This window comes from Oryzias melastigma, linkage group LG7, assembly GCF_002922805.2.
Source record: "Oryzias melastigma strain HK-1 linkage group LG7, ASM292280v2, whole genome shotgun sequence".
Taxonomy (NCBI): Eukaryota; Metazoa; Chordata; class Actinopteri; order Beloniformes; family Adrianichthyidae; genus Oryzias; species Oryzias melastigma.
The window spans coordinates 33,106,414-33,123,901 of NC_050518.1; the positions used below are offsets into that span (position 1 = coordinate 33,106,414).

The 17,488-nt window shown below is 38.3% G+C and overlaps 1 protein-coding gene across 2 annotated transcripts in view; it reads right to left on the bottom strand.

Annotated features, from left to right (window-relative positions):
- The window catches only part of LOC112140843 (6-phosphofructo-2-kinase/fructose-2,6-bisphosphatase), a gene marked incomplete at its 5' end in the record, with an annotated part of 13,132 nt that extends 5,529 nt beyond the window's left edge, over window positions 1–7,603 (bottom strand). For both annotated transcript variants that reach the window (XR_002918270.2, XM_024263853.2), the window contains 8 exon segments: window positions 666–770; window positions 1,855–2,001; window positions 4,104–4,311; window positions 4,589–4,710; window positions 6,518–6,574; window positions 6,664–6,738; window positions 6,965–7,031; window positions 7,507–7,603. Coding sequence is in view for 1 of the 2 variants with exons in the window: in XM_024263853.2 (XP_024119621.1) it covers window positions 666–770; window positions 1,855–2,001; window positions 4,104–4,311; window positions 4,589–4,710; window positions 6,518–6,574; window positions 6,664–6,738; window positions 6,965–7,031; window positions 7,507–7,603 (878 nt within the window).
- Between the last annotated feature and the right edge of the window lie 9,885 nt (window positions 7,604–17,488).

The following is a 17,488-nucleotide window of genomic DNA, read 5'->3' on the forward strand; positions in this document are numbered from 1 at the left end:
GTGACAGTAAAATCTGCCCAACACAAGAAGCTCTCAGCCCACATCTGTTGGCTCAGCTGTTGGACAGGACAAGTTAAAAAAAAAGAAAGACAAAGACCAATCAGGGATTTGGTACTGATGTGTGAGTAGCATTCTTTTTATAACAGAATTACCAAATGTTGAAAACTGATCATGAAGGACAAATTAATAATTGTTGTTTGTAGATTTTAGATTAGAATAGAAATAGTTTGTTAATGTTTACACACTGGCTGTTATAAATAGAGCAGTTTGACCAACAGCTGTTTTTCCGTCAGAGACTCTCCAGAGGAGATCCTGCTCCTCAAACTCAGATCTTTTTTTAAAGAATGACAAACACTTGAAACCATCCAACCCTTCATCAAGTAACAAGCAAACTTAAGTGGTTTAAAATGATCAGTAGGTTGTACTTTGTTGTTATTTAGTCAAAAGTAAAGATGTTTCATTGTTAAATTTAATGTCCAAATGAGTTAAATCCGTCTAGACAGAGTCAAGAGTCTGTTGTCCAACATAGTCATGTCTGCATGTGTGTATCTACATGAACCCAAACAAACATGATGTCATCCTGTTGTGTTTCCATGTCCGGCGTGATCATTATGTACCATCACAAACCTCAGAAGTAGAAACATCTTTCTGAGGGTTTAGCTTACCTCTCCTTTAGGATAGCGGTATCGGTATTTGTCTTGGTCTCTCAGGGCAAACTCCTCAGGAAAATGCTCCTGAATCTCCTCGTATGTCATCTCCTCACAAACCCCCTGAGCAATCACAGAGAAGCGGGACAAACACGGAAGATCTTATTCATGTCAAGAATAAGTGGATTTTGAAATATGTATTTCTGAGCACCTGAAGAGATTCATTTTTATGAGGGTTTGGTTTGCTGCGGTGTCATTATTTCATTTGAGTGTGTGTGTGTGGGGGGGGAGTGGGGTCACTCGCTATAAGCCGGGGGTGTGCAAACCTTTGACTTGTGGGCCATAAAGCGCTCTAAAATTTGACAGAAGGTTCGGAGTAGGAGCAGATGGGGTTTTTTTTGGGCAGATGTTTTGGGGATCGCCTCATTAGAGAAAGAAATGACATCAAATCTGGATAGAAACATGTTTTTAACAACTAAAATATTTATATTAAAAAGAACATTTTGGGGGTTTATTTTGGACTCTGACTTCGTTCATGTCTTGCCCTCATTAAACCGGCTGCACTTGGATCCAAATGTCTCAGCCTCTTCGTCACAGTTTGGACCAGGAGCAACATCTTTGCTCTCATTTCTAAAGCAAACTGGTTCTTGCAGTCCAGCACTGCTGCAGGAGACCATAATAGGAACACTAAAGGTTTATCAATAGGATCTGCTCCCTTCCAGGTGACTTCTGTTTTGTGTACTTTGGCAGATCCATGTTAAACCACACACTGCTCGTTTACAACAGCATCGCTTTTGTCAAAAGAAAAACAAAAATAATATGAGAGTCGTTTCTGGAATCAATATCTAGCAAGAAGCAAATTCTAACGAAGAAACTCAAACAGCATGAAAACAGGAGGAACGGTTACGTCATGGTAAACATTCCCCCAGTCTGTTCCCCTTGTGCTATCCTAGACGTGTTTACATTGAAAGTGGGGTCATCTGGACCCCACACGACAGCGTACTGAACTTTTTATCTTCCCTGGTGTCCGTGACAGACATTAAATCCTGTCCACCTTTGTCATGGGAGGGGTCACACATCAATGTAAGGTTAGGGTCATCACGAGGGTTAAGGAACCTGCAGCAGGCACAACGTCCCTTGATGTCCTAATTCTTCTAGTTTTAGGTGTTTAATACACGGTCAGAGACAACAGTAGATTTTTCCTCACAGCATCTATTTCATTCAGGGCCTTCCACTGTTCATACTGCACTCCCAGGAACTCTGCTGTCTGGATGGTCCTCTTCATGTGGCTGGTCCACACCTTCAGGTCGCTGATGTTCTGGCTGCGCATGTAGTCACCCAGCGCACTGGCAAACTGATGGACAGACAGACGGAGAGCAAAATCACAACAAAAGAAAGAGGATCAAACTACTTTCTTTGGGCTGGCAAGTCTTTCCCGCCAGAGTTCCTCTTTAGATGATTGGTTTACCTTCAACTCAGTCATGGTGTCACGAGGCCCTCTGACTGGTTCAGTAATTTTCATGTTTCATTGTGTCTTCAGTAGATAACACTCGACTGTGAGCACTGAGTACTTTAGATTTTGGTCATGTTCTTCTTGTGGTTTTCCCTCCATCAGTCACACCAGGTTTAAGTTGTTAACCCCTTAATGCCTGCTGTTACAAATATGCAACAAACCACATCAGCTCCAAATTTACCTGTATGTAGCATCAACCCAAAGCAAAAACACAACTGTTTCATAGCTGGAAATAAGATTCAGGGTTTAAGGGGTTAATCATCCAAAGGGTTTTGGTTTATGTCTGTCTCCAGTGTCTTCACAAACCCACTCCAATAAAGTGTTGTTCTTGGTGTTTTAACATGTTCTTGTAGCATTTTTCTCATGATGGAGGACACGTTTACAGTAATTCTGAGGATTTCTTTGTTCAATCCTGATGGATCAGGAGCAGACAAAACTTGTGGTTTGAAAAAGATCACGTTTGTGACGCAGGAAGAGCCACGGCGAGCCAAAGTCTCCTTGCTCTGCTACAAATCTGAAGCATCCACTTACAGACAAATACATCCATTAACATCTTCAATTTCCTCGCCTGAGCTGCCATCTCTCTCTAAAGTGTACTTCCATCTCTATGCTGATGATACTCACCTGTAGTCAAACCTATCAAGAATTTTTGGCTTCAACTCTGTGTCCTACGATGCAGATGAAACAGTCCGGACTCATGTGTGTCAAGGTGTCGGGCAAAACCAAGTCCTCATTTTTGGTTAGCAAACTTAGGAGAAACCAAATATTGCTGTTTCTCCAAAGACCACTAGAGGCAGGCTGTGGAGGGCTTCAATTCTTCTTTGACTCCACATCAGAGTCCAACACTTCAGCTAAGCCCATGTACCGTCTGCTTTCTGCAGATTTTTGATGTGTATTGTCGTTTTGTTATTAACATATGACAACTTTGGGGTGGAAATGGTGGCAGAAGTTAATTATGAAAAGCTCATGTCTGTAGTTATTAGAGGAAGCCTCTTTCTGATTGGCAGGTGGGTTCACCAATGGGTGACCCCAACAGAGCTTTAAGCTTTTCTTTGGCTCACCCAGTTGGTTTTTTGGATGAACACTACCCCCCACCCCAATAGGTGACGTCAGAAGTTGTTGGTTCAGTCTCCCCTCGGAAGCTGGAAACCATCTTGGAGCAAATTACAGCTCGACTTGGAGGAAACCCTGAAAATTGACCTGATCAGTGAATATTCCGCCATAGAGCAGCACCTGGACATTCAGCAGGCAGAAGCTGTGTCTGCCTGCGCCTCAGCAATCATCTCTAATCAGGAACTCCCGAAACAAGGACACACTCCCTGGACCGAACCAAAACCATCCGCTGAAGGTGCGATAAGCAGAGCCCGTCGTCATGGACACCTGCATTGCTCTCCTCTCCACAACCCTTTTCCTTGATGTTTTCTCGGTCCCCCCCCGACTGCGCCACAGAGCGCTGTGCGATGACACACGGCCGCCGCCAGGCTGGATGTGTGGGAATCCGTTTGTGTGGACCTTTCGTCTGCTACATCATGGTGCTTTTATGTTGATGTATTTTCGATCGAAGAGGCTTGATTTTCATTCCAATACTCTCCTGTCTTTGTAGTCAGTTAGCGACACCAGATTTGCCTGACTGCTGACCACCATTGGGCAATAGGTCTTGTATGTGTTGTCCACCAGTTTCCTTTGGGATTAATAAAGTATTATATTGTATTGTTCGTGTTTTCAGTGTATGTTTTACGGTAAAGACTGACACAATATTGGATCTGCATTGTGTTACTACAGGGGCATCTTGTAAAAGTATTGTACCAAATCATTGATACATTTGAAAGGTTTTGTATTTATAAACTATCTTAATCCCAGGAAAAATATTACATAATCTTATAGGAGTCTAGATAAATGTCCAGCCTTTGGAAATAACAATCTTATGGGTTCAACAATCTGACCTTCGTCCCGCGATGCGAAAGCCCGGAGTCGCCCCCAATGCGGCCCACCAGGTTGAGTTCACTCTCCCCGTGACGGCACAGGTAGATAGATCTGGGGGTGACGTGGATGTTCATGAGATAGTACACGGTCCGGCTCTGGATGTGGTCCTGGACCTTGTTCACCAGGTATCTGCTGCCCACATTGAAGATTTTGATGTACGACAAGTTCCTGCACCACCAGAAAACATGATGAAAATCTCCAAAAACCCGTTAGACTGCAGTGAAATGTTGATGTTTTAAACTATTTTCTATGTTCCTTTCACCCAAATGTTTATGTTGGTTATATTTATTTACATTAACTAACTGGAGGATTTTGAACTTTCAAAACAGAGCAGAAATTTGTTTGTCTAATTTAAAACAAAGAAAAAAAGATGCACTACAATAATCTGTCATGTGTGGTTTAGAACAACAGAGAAGAGGAGGGTAACTCTGAGGAGTCCTAGTACCTGTCTGTGTGGTCGTCTAGAGGAACGTAGGTCTGCTGATAACATTCAATCCTCTTTAGGAAGTCCACTAAAGCCTCTTCTTTGTCACAGTCAGTGTAATCTGGACTTGTCAGCTTCACTTGCTGTTGAGAGACAGACAGAAAAATCTCACTGTCCTGCAAATGAGCATACAGACCTTCAGAGTGGTACGTGTGTCAGGTCCACATAAATCATGACTTCTCTAGTTTCTCTATGAGGGTTTGAGTGTGAGGAACGACTGTGTCTTTATTCAAAATGTAATCAAAGATCAATGAAACCATTTAGTGTCCTCAGCTGACCCGTGTTTATCGTGGTTTACTTCCCCCTCCAACCACCAGAGGGAGCCCTCACCTGAGTTCTGACCGCATCCATCTACCTTCACTCAGGACTCTGATCTTCATCAGCTGTTCTCCATCTGCTCATCACCACCACAGTCTTTAGTCTGGTTTCTCAGCTCAGTTCCCCGTGAAGTCTTGTTTGCCCTGCGTACAGTCTGAGCGTTTCTCTGTGTGTCCTGACTCCTGCCTGTCTCCTCGCCTCTCAGCATCGTCTTTGTGTTTTGACCTTTGCCTTATCCTGCTCCATCATTAGAACCCTGTTTGCACATGGATCCACACGCCTCTGCCTCTTCATCACAATGTTTTTGACAGATCTATGTTCTAATTCCCTCCAGTCCCCAACAACTAAAAAACTATATGGTGTAAGTTTATCTAGCGGCCTGGATTGTAAAATCAATTTGTACACAATGCTTTTTTTTTTTTCTAAACGGCAAGTATGATGTCACCAATTTCAAAAATATCATCAAGAGATTTTATAAACCTATTGTGTTCTAATAATGAAAAATCAAACAAAAAAATCAAGAATTAAAAATCTTTTTTGTTTTTTTCATTAAAAACATTCAACCGCAGTGCATTGTGGTCTATAGCCGCCTATCTAGTGAGCATCAATACACACTTATTATTGCAGAGACTTCTTGGAACTTCTAGTCCACTCTATTTTGGATCTGTAGGTTTAGACACTACAAAATGTCGAATGCACTATACAGCTGTCAAAACAGGCAGACAGCTGGTTCCACCTGCAGTAGTTTTATTAGTTCAGACAGGAACTAAACACAGCTAAAAGTCCACAAAGATAAATCAGGGTCAGACGGGCAGAGGTCAGTCATGAGCATGAGGTCAACCAAGAAGAGAGGAGAGATGTCAGAGTCCAGGTGAGGCAGCAATCAGAGAATATCACTTTAAGTTTTTCTTCTTTCTGTCCCCTTTTCATTTTTTTACTCTTCCATCATGTTTGAGTTTACAACTCAAGTTTATATTGTATATTTTTACTATTAATGAACAAAAATTAAAGAAAAATAATAATCAGGGTCAGAAACAGAAGATCAGTTCCAGATAGAAATGCTCAGTAATGCAGGCAGAGAGGTACAAACAATACTTCACATACTAACAGGTGGGTGATTGTGATTGGAGTCAGGTGAGTCAGTATTCTGGAGACGGTTCCCCCCGCCGACCAGAGGGGGAGACAGAGCTCTGACTCCTGACAATAGTGCACTAAATAGTGAACTTGGACACAACTAATGATATTGATCTGATCAACTGATGCAACCAAATCCGACTGCACCCTCCATGTAGGGGGCAGCGCTTTATTGAGGAAAGCTTACGCCGGAACACACACCTAATGTCATGTTATGTCATGAGGGAACAATCTGGACAGACTTTAAAAGTTAAACCAGCATTATGACACTATTGAACACACTCTTGATTCAAGTCAAATGGCAAGACAAAACTCTGAATATGTCAAAAATGCTAATAAATAATTCACTTTATTATAAAGAATGAACTTAAACTGATTTCCTTTTTACTTTCTCGGCTCTGGGAGTAATTTGATAATCAACATTTGCAGTTCACTTACTTTAATATTTTCAGCAATAATTTCCGGGTCATCACAGATCGACTCCACAAAGAAAACCTACACAAAGAACAAGAAAAGGTCCAGTCGGATTCGGTTGAACTATTTAAGCTCAACAGAGAGCAAAGATCGTGAGATTCTTCTTCAACCTTGTAACCGTTGTCCTTAGCAAAGCTGAGGATGACCTGTCTGCGCTCTGGAGTGGTGTTGGTGGCATCAAACACCTGGACACAACCAAGATTCATCTGATACTGTGAAGTCCAGGTGATTGGCGGGATTAAAATGATCAAGTCATTAATGTCTACTTTCATGAGATCTCCAATAGTATTTCTGGTTCATCACAGCAGTTAGAAACATACGGCAGTCGTTTGACTTTTTTTGAGGTGACATGACAAAAACCATAAGAAGGCAGAAACATGAGTGACGGACATGAGATTATGCTGAACTTACCGCTACCTGACCCTGGTATCTGGTGAGATAGTCATACACATCCTTTAAAGCAGCAGTCACACACGTCCTATGATCAGAAACAAAAGAACACCCGGTCATTCAAATGTTTAAAAAAGAACAAACTAACAGTTTTACTCACTTCACATTTAAAAGGTGGAAAGCAAAGCCTGAATTCAGTTAATGTACAGAATAAAAAAGGTATATTTTGTCAAACCACCATTTTTCCCAAAAGCATCACCTGGTCTTTCGACCATTCTCCTGGTTAAACATGATTGTAAAATAATGTATTTAAAACTGTATTAAAGTCAAAACAAAATCCAGAGTTTAATGATTTTTGATGGCTGACAATCTCAGGCAGAATTCTTCCCTATCAGGGGTGAATTTATAATGAATTTCTAATGAACTCCTACCACTCTGCAAAAACTATGCTAGAAAACGACACAGGTTTTTATTTTTCTGATTTTGGCTAAAAACAGCATCATCATAGTGGAAACACGAACAATGATCCAAAGATGATTGGAGGGGGACTTGAAGGATCTTACTTGCGTATCTCCATTGCTTCTGTGTTGTCAGGACTAAAGAATTCGTAGCTGTTGTAGGACCGCGTCGCCTCTCTTCTGTATTCTCCAACATTGAAAGCTGTGAAACAGAACAAAAGCAGAATGATATCGTGATGTTTCGTCTTTTGGATGATACAACCTTGTAGGAACAGTTTGGAGCTTCTTCTTCCAATGACTGTACACCAGAGCACAAAGCAAGGTCCATAAAGACGTGGAGTACAGAGTCTTGACTCGACTGCAGAGTCCTGACCTGAACCCCATAGAACCTTTAGGATGAATTAGAGCAGAGACTGAGAACCAGACCTTCTCCACCAACATCAGTGTGACCTGAACAATGAGCTTCTGGAAGAAGAATTCCTACAAACTCTCCTCTACCTTGTGGTTCCCAGAAGAGTTGAAGCTGGAATATCTGCAGAAGGTGGACCAGCATCATCCTGAACTCTATGGGTCAGGAATGGGATGGGACTAGAGTTTATATGTGAGTCTAGACAGGTGAGACAAAACTTTTGGTTGTAGACAGTATTTTTAAACTGTTGTCATTTCCATGTTTTGAGAGGGATATGACTCATTCATCACTACCAAATCTGAGTCCTTGATTTCTCAAAGTTCAGCTGATGTCACAAGTTGGTGTCACAGAGTTTAAAAACATGCAGAAATCTGAGTTGGTCCCATTATCAGAAACCATTCCCTCCACTTTACTGAGATATTTGCTCCTTATTAGACAAAAATCTATGAAAAAATGAAACAATTAATGAATATACAAGATATCAAAACAAGCCTCCAGTATACCCAAAAAGAAGTTGATGAAATAAAATAAAATCTAAACAAACAGGCTGAACATGGTAAAAGTATGAAAAAGGACATTTTAAAAATTTGAGACAGTCTTCTAACAGTGACTGACAAACTTGATTATCTCAAGGGCCATTCAAAGAGAAGTAATCTTGTCTTTATAACAGAGTCACCACATAAACTACAGATCTCTGATGACATGGAGCTGGAACGAGCACATCGTATGGGGAAGACTGATATTAACTACAAAAGACCAAGACCTGTTGTAGTGACATTTTTGCTGTTTAAGGACAAAACAAAAGTACTACAAAGGACAAAAAATCTTAAAGGAACAGATTTGTACATCAATGAAGAGTACACTGATGCAGTGATACAAAAAGAAGGGAACTATTGCCAGAAATGAAAGAAGCAAACATTGCATTCTTAAAACATGACAAACTGATCATCCACCCTAAACACGAGCAGCCAAAACACCCAAGAGATACTAAACCCTGAAAAAAGAACAAGCGTTGTGCATTATTATGAATGGTCATGAGCACAGCACCAATCAAATTCAGTCAAGGGAATACAGAAAAGAATGACCTACTTCAAAAAATCAATGAACTTAATTGTACACAATTAGAAGCTTCAGAATACAATACGCAAACTCCAGAAACGGATATGGACCCGGATAATAACTTCTTTGATTCTATCAACAATAGCTGCAGTTATTACACACAAGAAAATTACAATAGGACTATTAATGCGGAAGGTAAACGATCAATAATACATTTTAATAGTAGAAGTATGTAGAAAAACTTGGATGATATTAAGGAATTATTGCAGAAATGTGCTCACCCATTTAGTGTCATTGCTATCTCAGAAATGTGGTTTAATGATGGAAAAGTATCAACTTGGATAACTACGACCTTAATATGTGAACAGAATAAGTAAAATAGGAGGTGGAGTTGCCCTATATATACATAAATCAATAAGATTTAATGTAATAAAACAATTTCAATAGAAAATGTAATGGAATGTATGACTGTGGAAATATTCAATACAAAGAAAAAAAACACAATAATAAGCTGTATCTACAGACCACCTTAATATGTTTCAAGAATATGTAGAAACAATGTTTGCTACAGTAAACAAACCCATGTTCATATGTGGTGACTTTAATACAGATCTACTGAATCCATCTAAACCACAAACTACTGATTGATTTATCCATACAATGTACAGCATGTCTTTTTACTCAACAATTACCAAACCTACCAGCATTACAACTCATAGTGACAAATTATTGATAATATTTTTACTAATATCATGACAAATCACATGACCAGTGGTTTGTTCAGAAGTGATATCACTGATCACTTACCAATATTCACAATTTTTGACAGTGAATTTAAGACAACCAGCACATCATATAAAAGAGTAAAAACTGAGAAACAATTACTGCATTTAAGAACAGTTTATATTCACAGAACTGGAACTCAATATATGAGCAAGTAGAGGTTGATAAAGCATACGATAACTTCATAGAAATATTCATATCTTTGTTCATTAAAAACTCTCAATTAAAAAAATTAATAAGAAAAACAAAGATTATGTTAATCCCTGGATCACTAAGGGGATTTTGAATGATTGCAGGAAAAAAATTCTCTTTACAAAACTTTTATTAAATTCAAAACAAAAAACAAAAAAAAACAAGTTAACAGATGTAATTAGAAAAGGTAAAAAACTGTATTATGATAATATACTAAATAAAAACAGGAACAATATAAAAGGAACTTGGGATGTATTAAATACCCTGATTAAAAATAAGACTGCTAAAATAATATATCCCGACTGTTCTCATAGTTCAAACAGTGATAGACAAAATATAAATACAGTCGTAAACAACTTCAATAAATTCTTTGTGAATGTCGGCTCAGATCTAGCAGCAGAAATACCAGATGAGGATACTAACCAGTTCAACAATAAAATAAAATGAATCCACACTCAGTGTTCCTTACTGCAACTACTGAGCAAGAAATCATAAACATTGTCAATAAGTGTAAAAACAAACTGTCAGCTGATCACCACCTGGTGAAACAGGTAATTTACCCTATTTCAAAACCTTTAGCTCATATTTATAATCCATCATTTGAGACGGCCGTGTCCCCAATAAAAGGAAAATAGCCAAAGTAATACCAATCTATAAAACGACGATAAAAACTCATATGCTATTATAGACCAATTTCATTATCGCCACAGTTCTCTAAGATTCTTGAGAAACTATTTATCTCTCACTTAGAAACATTTATTAATAAGCATCCAATAATTAATGAAAGCCAATATGGCTTCAGAGCCAAAAGAACCACCTCAATGGCTGTAATTGACGCTGTTGAGAGAATCGCAAAAACTTTGGATGATAAAAAATATGCACCAGGAATATTTATAGATTTTTAAAAAAGCATTCGATATAATAAACCGTAACATTTTGCTGGATAAATAAGAACGTTATGGTACTAGAGGAATGGCAGTGAAAGGTAAGAAGTTATTTAACTGGGAGAAATCAATATGTCAAAGAGATCAATACAAATCCTCCAACCTCAGCGTTACATGTGGGGTCCCTCAGGGCTCTGTATGAGGAACTAAATTATTTAGCCTGTACATTAACGATATATTTAACGTATCCAATTAAAGATGGTGTTGTATGCAGATGACACAAATGTATTTTATAATGATAGTTATGATAAGTTAATTAGCAACATTAATGAGGAACTGCAAACTATAAAAAAAATGGATTGATAGCAACAAATTATCATTAAACTTAAGCAAAACAAAAGTTATTTGGTAATACAGAGAATCCCAATCAACAAATAAACAACCGAANTGTGATTTTGGGCTATATAAATAAAATTGAATTGAAAATTGAATTATTATGGGATGGCCACATGACCTACGGCTTGGCGGCCATCCTATGGTGAAGTCAGGGAAATGGCGATTTTCACGTTTTTCCATAAGTTAGGATTATTCACAAAGAAGGATACCTGGAACACACTAACCAACTTTTCATACAGTCCAAATTACTAAAATTGCACGATCTTATAAATTATCAAACAGCCCAAATATTATATAAAGCATACAATAATGTATTACCATATAATCTTCAAAAACTATTTATACTGAGAGACGATTCTCATAAATTACGTGGAACAGGAAAATTTAAACAACCTTTAATACGCACAAAAAGCAGAGAATTCTGTGTGTCAGTATGTGGAGTAAAACTGTGGAACAATTTGGGTTTGGAACAAAAAGAATGCAATAATATATACTTGTTTAAACAACGTTATAAATGTATAACATGGGAAAAATACAAAAATTCCTGATGTATGTATAATAATACGTAATAAATAAATATAAAAATTTGATAAAATTATTTGTTTAATAAAAGAAAACATAAGTATGTGTTTGAATGTGTTGTATAAATATGGTTATTATTCCATGTAAACAGTACTTTCTATTGATAATGGACATATTAATGAACCTTAACTTATGATTATTGTTCAAAGTTGTCAGTATTGTAATCATCTATTATAATGAATTAAGGGGCAGGCTTCAATAAGCAATGCTTCTGCCTGAAACCTTTCAAACATGGATATAAGACATAGCATACCCATTGTCAATTGTGATAATGCAGATGTGACTAACATATAACATTATGTATAAATTAACATGTTTAAATAAACTACAAAAAAACAATATGGGAAAACGAAACTTTTGTTCGTGCGATTTTCACAAAACTTCACAATCATGTCCATAGCTGGAGTCTACTATAGCCCCAGAAGTTTCATTGACCTTTGACCTTTGGAAGATGCCGCCATCTTGAATTTATTGAAACGAGCACCTTCACTCCGAGCTGGAAAAAAAAAGAAAAAAAACCTCCTAGGGGGCTTTTTCAATTGATTTGTAACATGCTTGGCCATAAATGGGAACCTACTGTGGGAAAAATGTTGCAATTAGAAGTTGTAGAATTTGAATGGCGTGCGCGTGGCGAGGTCACAACCGCCACGGTCTTGGCTAGCTCGCACATGTTTAATCCAATTCACATAAAAATGGCATTCGCGCTTGCGGGGCTCAAGCTTAACAAAACAATATAACATACAAAACCGCAGTCAAAAAACTGTCACAAAGAAGTTCAACTGTTCATTTATTCCTCCCATGAGCCTCTTTACAACCTCAGCATCACCTTACACCTGGTGTGTTGCTCCGCAATATAAACCAGTTCCTTAAAACTACTCATCACATTACAAGCCTATGTGAAAAATTCAAATATTTGTGTTTTCACACCTGAATACCCTCCACAGCTCCCACTGCCTCAACAGAGAGCAGAACATCATCAGAGACGCTTCACACCCCGAACACTTCCTGTTTGATCTGTTGTCTTCAGACAGACGCTGCAGGTTAAGCAGAGTAATTATCTGAAGCTTTGAGCCTTTTGAACCGTTCCAAAAACAGTTTTTAAAACCAGAGGGGATCTTTCCTTTCAGACAGTCGCCTCACAACTCTGGAACGTTCTCCTGTTGTCACTCCTTCAGATTGATCTGTGGAGTGTTTTAAAAGTCAGCTAGAGACGTTTCTATTTAGGAAAGCTTTTAGCTGATATTTGAATTTATTTGACCTTCTTCTACCTTTTTTGTTACTATCTGCCTTTAATATTTGATCTTTTTCCTGTTATTAATGTGTAAAGTTTTATGGACTATTTTAACTTTTGTGATGCCCTTTATGAGTTTCCCTCTGTAAAAAATGTTATTTAAATAAAGATTTACTTCCTGATCTCCAGTAATGATTAGATTTGAATATGATCTTCTGGTAGAATGTTTATGTTTCATCTTGATTGTTACAGAGTTCTTCTGGTTCCAGAATGATTCCATCTTAACAGGAACTCAATATATTTCTAAGTCAACATATAATATTACTTTATCCTTATAAGAAACTGTTGGCAGGAAATAAAGTCATGATTGATTAGTTTAGATTATCTGTGTTTGAATAGATATTATTTATTTATTTATTTGTTTAAACTTTTTCTTTTTACTGTTATTATATATTATATTATATTTTGGAACTCAATCATTAACTCTGTCAGTTATTCTTTGCTAAGCTGACTCTTTATTTCATTGATGCAGCTGGATTGATAATTTTCTCACCAAAATGGTCTTAAATTCTTCAAAGATCCATGACCAGATCATGTCTGATTTCACTCCTCCACAGCACAAGGAGAACCAATCAGCTCTAAATGACACTGATGGGCGGGGCTTGTTAGTCAAATGAGGACTGTTGTTCAACAGATAGGACAGCAGTTGTCTGACAGCATTCTGGGTAATATGAAGATAACTAGACCCTCTGTTCATGGACCTGTTAACAATGCAGATCCTCACAGGGATCAACATGGATCACTGGATTCTTCAGGATTCAGAGGATTTACTTAAAGATCCACCTGTCTACAGAGGAGATGGTTCTGATCTTCTCACTATTGAGGAATGGGAGGAGCTAATGAGATGTTTGATGGAGAAGGGTGGAGTTAAATTGTAGGTTCAACAGGGCTGCAGACTCTCATGGATCTGATGGATTTCTCAGGCTCTCAAGCTGAAACTCAAAGTAACAACCATGTCCTAAATACATCCAAGACCAAAGATGTCATAGTGGATTTCAGGAGGTCTAAGAAGGAGGAACACATCCCTCTTCTCATTCACAGGGAAGAGGTGGAGTGAGTGGACCACATCAAGTTCCTGGGGATCCACATTACATCTGACCTCACCTGGTCAATGCATTCATCCTGCCTTGTGAAGAAGGCTCAACAGAGACTCTTCTTCCTCAGGAAACTAAAAAGGACTGGACTTTCTTCTGAGCTGCTGAAAAACTTTTACAGAGCCACCTTAGAGAGAATCCTCTGCTGAGCGCTACAGTGTGGTACGAGAGCTGCACTGAAAAAGACAAGAAGGACTTGGCCCAGGTGGTGAAAACCACACAGGGGATTGTGGGACGACCCCTCCCACAACCCAACTCAGTGTATGACAGCCGGGTCCAACAGAGGGCTGGTCGTGTAGCTGCAGACCCCACCCACCCTGGACACCAACTGTTTGTAGCTCTTCACTCTGGGAAGAGATACAGGAACATCAAGACCCACACCAACAGACTGAAACACAGCTTCTTCCCCAGAGCTGTGAAGTCCATCCACGACACACCCCAAATCAAAGGCAACACACTGAACAATAACTCTCAACCATCTGAGCACTGATTTATGTATTTGCTGCACTTGAGTTATTGTGCAATGTCCACTTCTTCTTTAGTGCACCTTTTATCTGTAATGCAACTTTTATTTATTTTATTCTTTCTTTAAATTTCTTAGCAAAGAGATTCTGGCAGAAATGTAATTTTGCTCTGCAGAAACGATAATAAAGACTCTTGGTTCTTGATTTTATGTATTTCATTTTAGCATTCTACTATGATTTTAACCCCAGTGTTTCCTGTGGGATCTATCATATCAGGGCTTGTCTGCTTGGTCTGGGGTCGTTGTCGTGTTTCTCGCCCTTGCTGGGGCAAATACAACCCTAATATAAAAACATAACCCTCTCACAGCTGTGGAGTGGATTCTATTGCTGTCCTGGTCTGGGTGTGCACCATGGTGATGTTCCTGTGACTGAGCTGGTCCCTGGTATGATAGAATCCTCAATAATGTCTCCTCACAGCAGAGCCAAGCTTTCAGTTTATTTTATAGGCTCTTAATGTTTCTTTTCAAATTAATTGTGTGTGGGGTCATGGGTGTATGTGTTATGGGGAGTGGTGTGTGTGAAGGGTGGGTTGGGCTTTTACCATGTATGTTTTGTCTTTAAATGTAAAGCGCTTTGAGTTTCTCACAGTATGAGAAGAACTTTACTAAATAAAGTTTGATTTGATTTGTGTTCATGGCACCGTGAGTAGGGCAGGGTTTCTCTAACACCTGAGGGCCCTCCAAGATAAGTTTATTTGTAGCACATTTCATGTCCAGAGACAATTCCAAGTGATATACACAAAACATTCAAAGAAACAAGAGAAGCAGCAAAGGTGTGATCAGTAAAATAAAATTAAAAGAAAGTAAAAAGATATATCTATATATTATATAGATATAAAAGATATATACAGAGACTATCAATGGCCTGTCTGTGAGACACACACCTGAGTGCTGTGATGTCATCCAAATGCTGCATTTCTATAAATCAACTTACAACAATACTTGATTTTTTCCATCATCATGTTTTGAATGACTTATCGTGTGAGTTGGTTTGTGTTTATTCACATTATTAGGATTTAATGCAAAGAGTGTCTTTGCAAAATTGTGTTTCTTCACATTTGTAGAATTTCTATCAAGTTTTGCTCATATGTGTGATAGAACTGCAGCTAATGTTTAATCTAAATATTAGAAAATGTGCTAATTTGGCCACGCCCACAAACCAAAACTCTCCATGACTTCTGGATCACAATATAAAGATCGAGGTCCAGAGTACAAACGGCTGAAATCAGTTTCCTTTGCAGGATGGATGGATGCTCCTTTAGAGAAAAGGGGAGGAGCTTGGTCACGTGGAGGGAGATCAGAGTAGAAATGCTGCTTCTCCACATGAAAAGGAGAAAATGATGGATGGATGATGGATGGATGACAGCTGCTTCTACACCTCTTTCACTTTTATCTGTTTAAGGAGAGCCGGTCATGTTCTCCTTCTGACACGTCTCATGGTACAGCAATGTGGGCGTGGCTGATTAGTTGAAGACTGTTTGGGGGGCGTGGCTAAATGAGCATATTTTCTGACCATTTAGATTTCACATTCAGTTGAAAGCAGAGAGAAGAAGGAAGTGATGAGGAAGTGTCAGCCTCAAGTCTGCAGTTTAGTGTCAACACAACTTTGTCATCATATTGATGTGAACACAACAGAAACATGGAGTCTTACCTTAGAGTCTGCAGTCTGCAGTCTGGACTCTCCAGAAAACCACACAGAAGATCAACTCCTGAATCCTGCAGGTTCTCGTTGTAGCCCAGGTCCAGTTCTGTCAGATTAAATGGGTTCTTCTTCAGAGATGAAATCAGAGCTTCACAGCTGATCTCTGACAAACTGCAGTTCCACAAACTGAAATCAGACAGAAAAGTGTGTTCAGGAGCAGAGATGCAGCTGGAACTTTTGGACCTAAAAACATGATGTCAGATTAGAATGTAATAGATTTTAAAGTGATGTTAAACAGACGAGGAGTTGAAATGTCATTTAGCATCATGAATTATTAATTACTGAATACATTTTCAAAATGTATGGCAGAAATGCAGATTAAACAGAAAAAAAATAATTAATTTGAAATATAGATAGTGGAGGACTTGGAAGTTTGAGGCCCTCTAGAGCGTTTAAATTAATTATTATTTTAAACCCTTACATAAGTAAGACGTCTAAAAACTTACTGTGATCCACTTATAGATAACATGAATGTCAACAATCCAAATTTGTTGATCAGCATCTAAAAACTTGAATCACATTTAAATGTTAAAGAAATGTATTTTTCATACTTTATTTTTACTTTGAAAAAACATTTAAATTATTGAATGAGTTAATTTATGAATCCCTCACTTCCTAGTAGGAACAAATGATAATTATCTATCTTTTCTTTAATATTTCAGGTTTTACTAAAGAAGACAAAATAAATAAAATACCTGAATGAAGCAACAAAAGCAGTAGTCAATTAAAAATCAAAAAAGTATTTCAAAATGATAAATTCTGTCCCTCTCTTTGTCTTTTCTCTCATTTTCTCTCATTTTCTCATTCTTGACTTTCTTTATCTTCTTTTGAGTCCTCGTGATCTGTTTTTCTTTTTCCTGGTTTGTCTGTCTTCCTTTGGAAGTATAACAACACATTTCTTGCTTTCTCTTTGTCTTTTCCTCTTTTTACAGTCGCTCTGATAACTATTCTTCATTTGATCACTTTTTGAAAAACCTCTTCAAATCATCATTTCATCTCTCAGTGTTTCTGGATAGTTGTGAGGTTCCAGACCAGAAGTTATCTAAAAAAACACTGAAAATATTAATCAGTGATTCATTAATGAATAAAAACTAGGGCTGTCAGATTTAGCGCGTTAAAAACGCATTAATCTGACACGTGCTTGACGCCGACAATTTTTTTGACGCATTAAT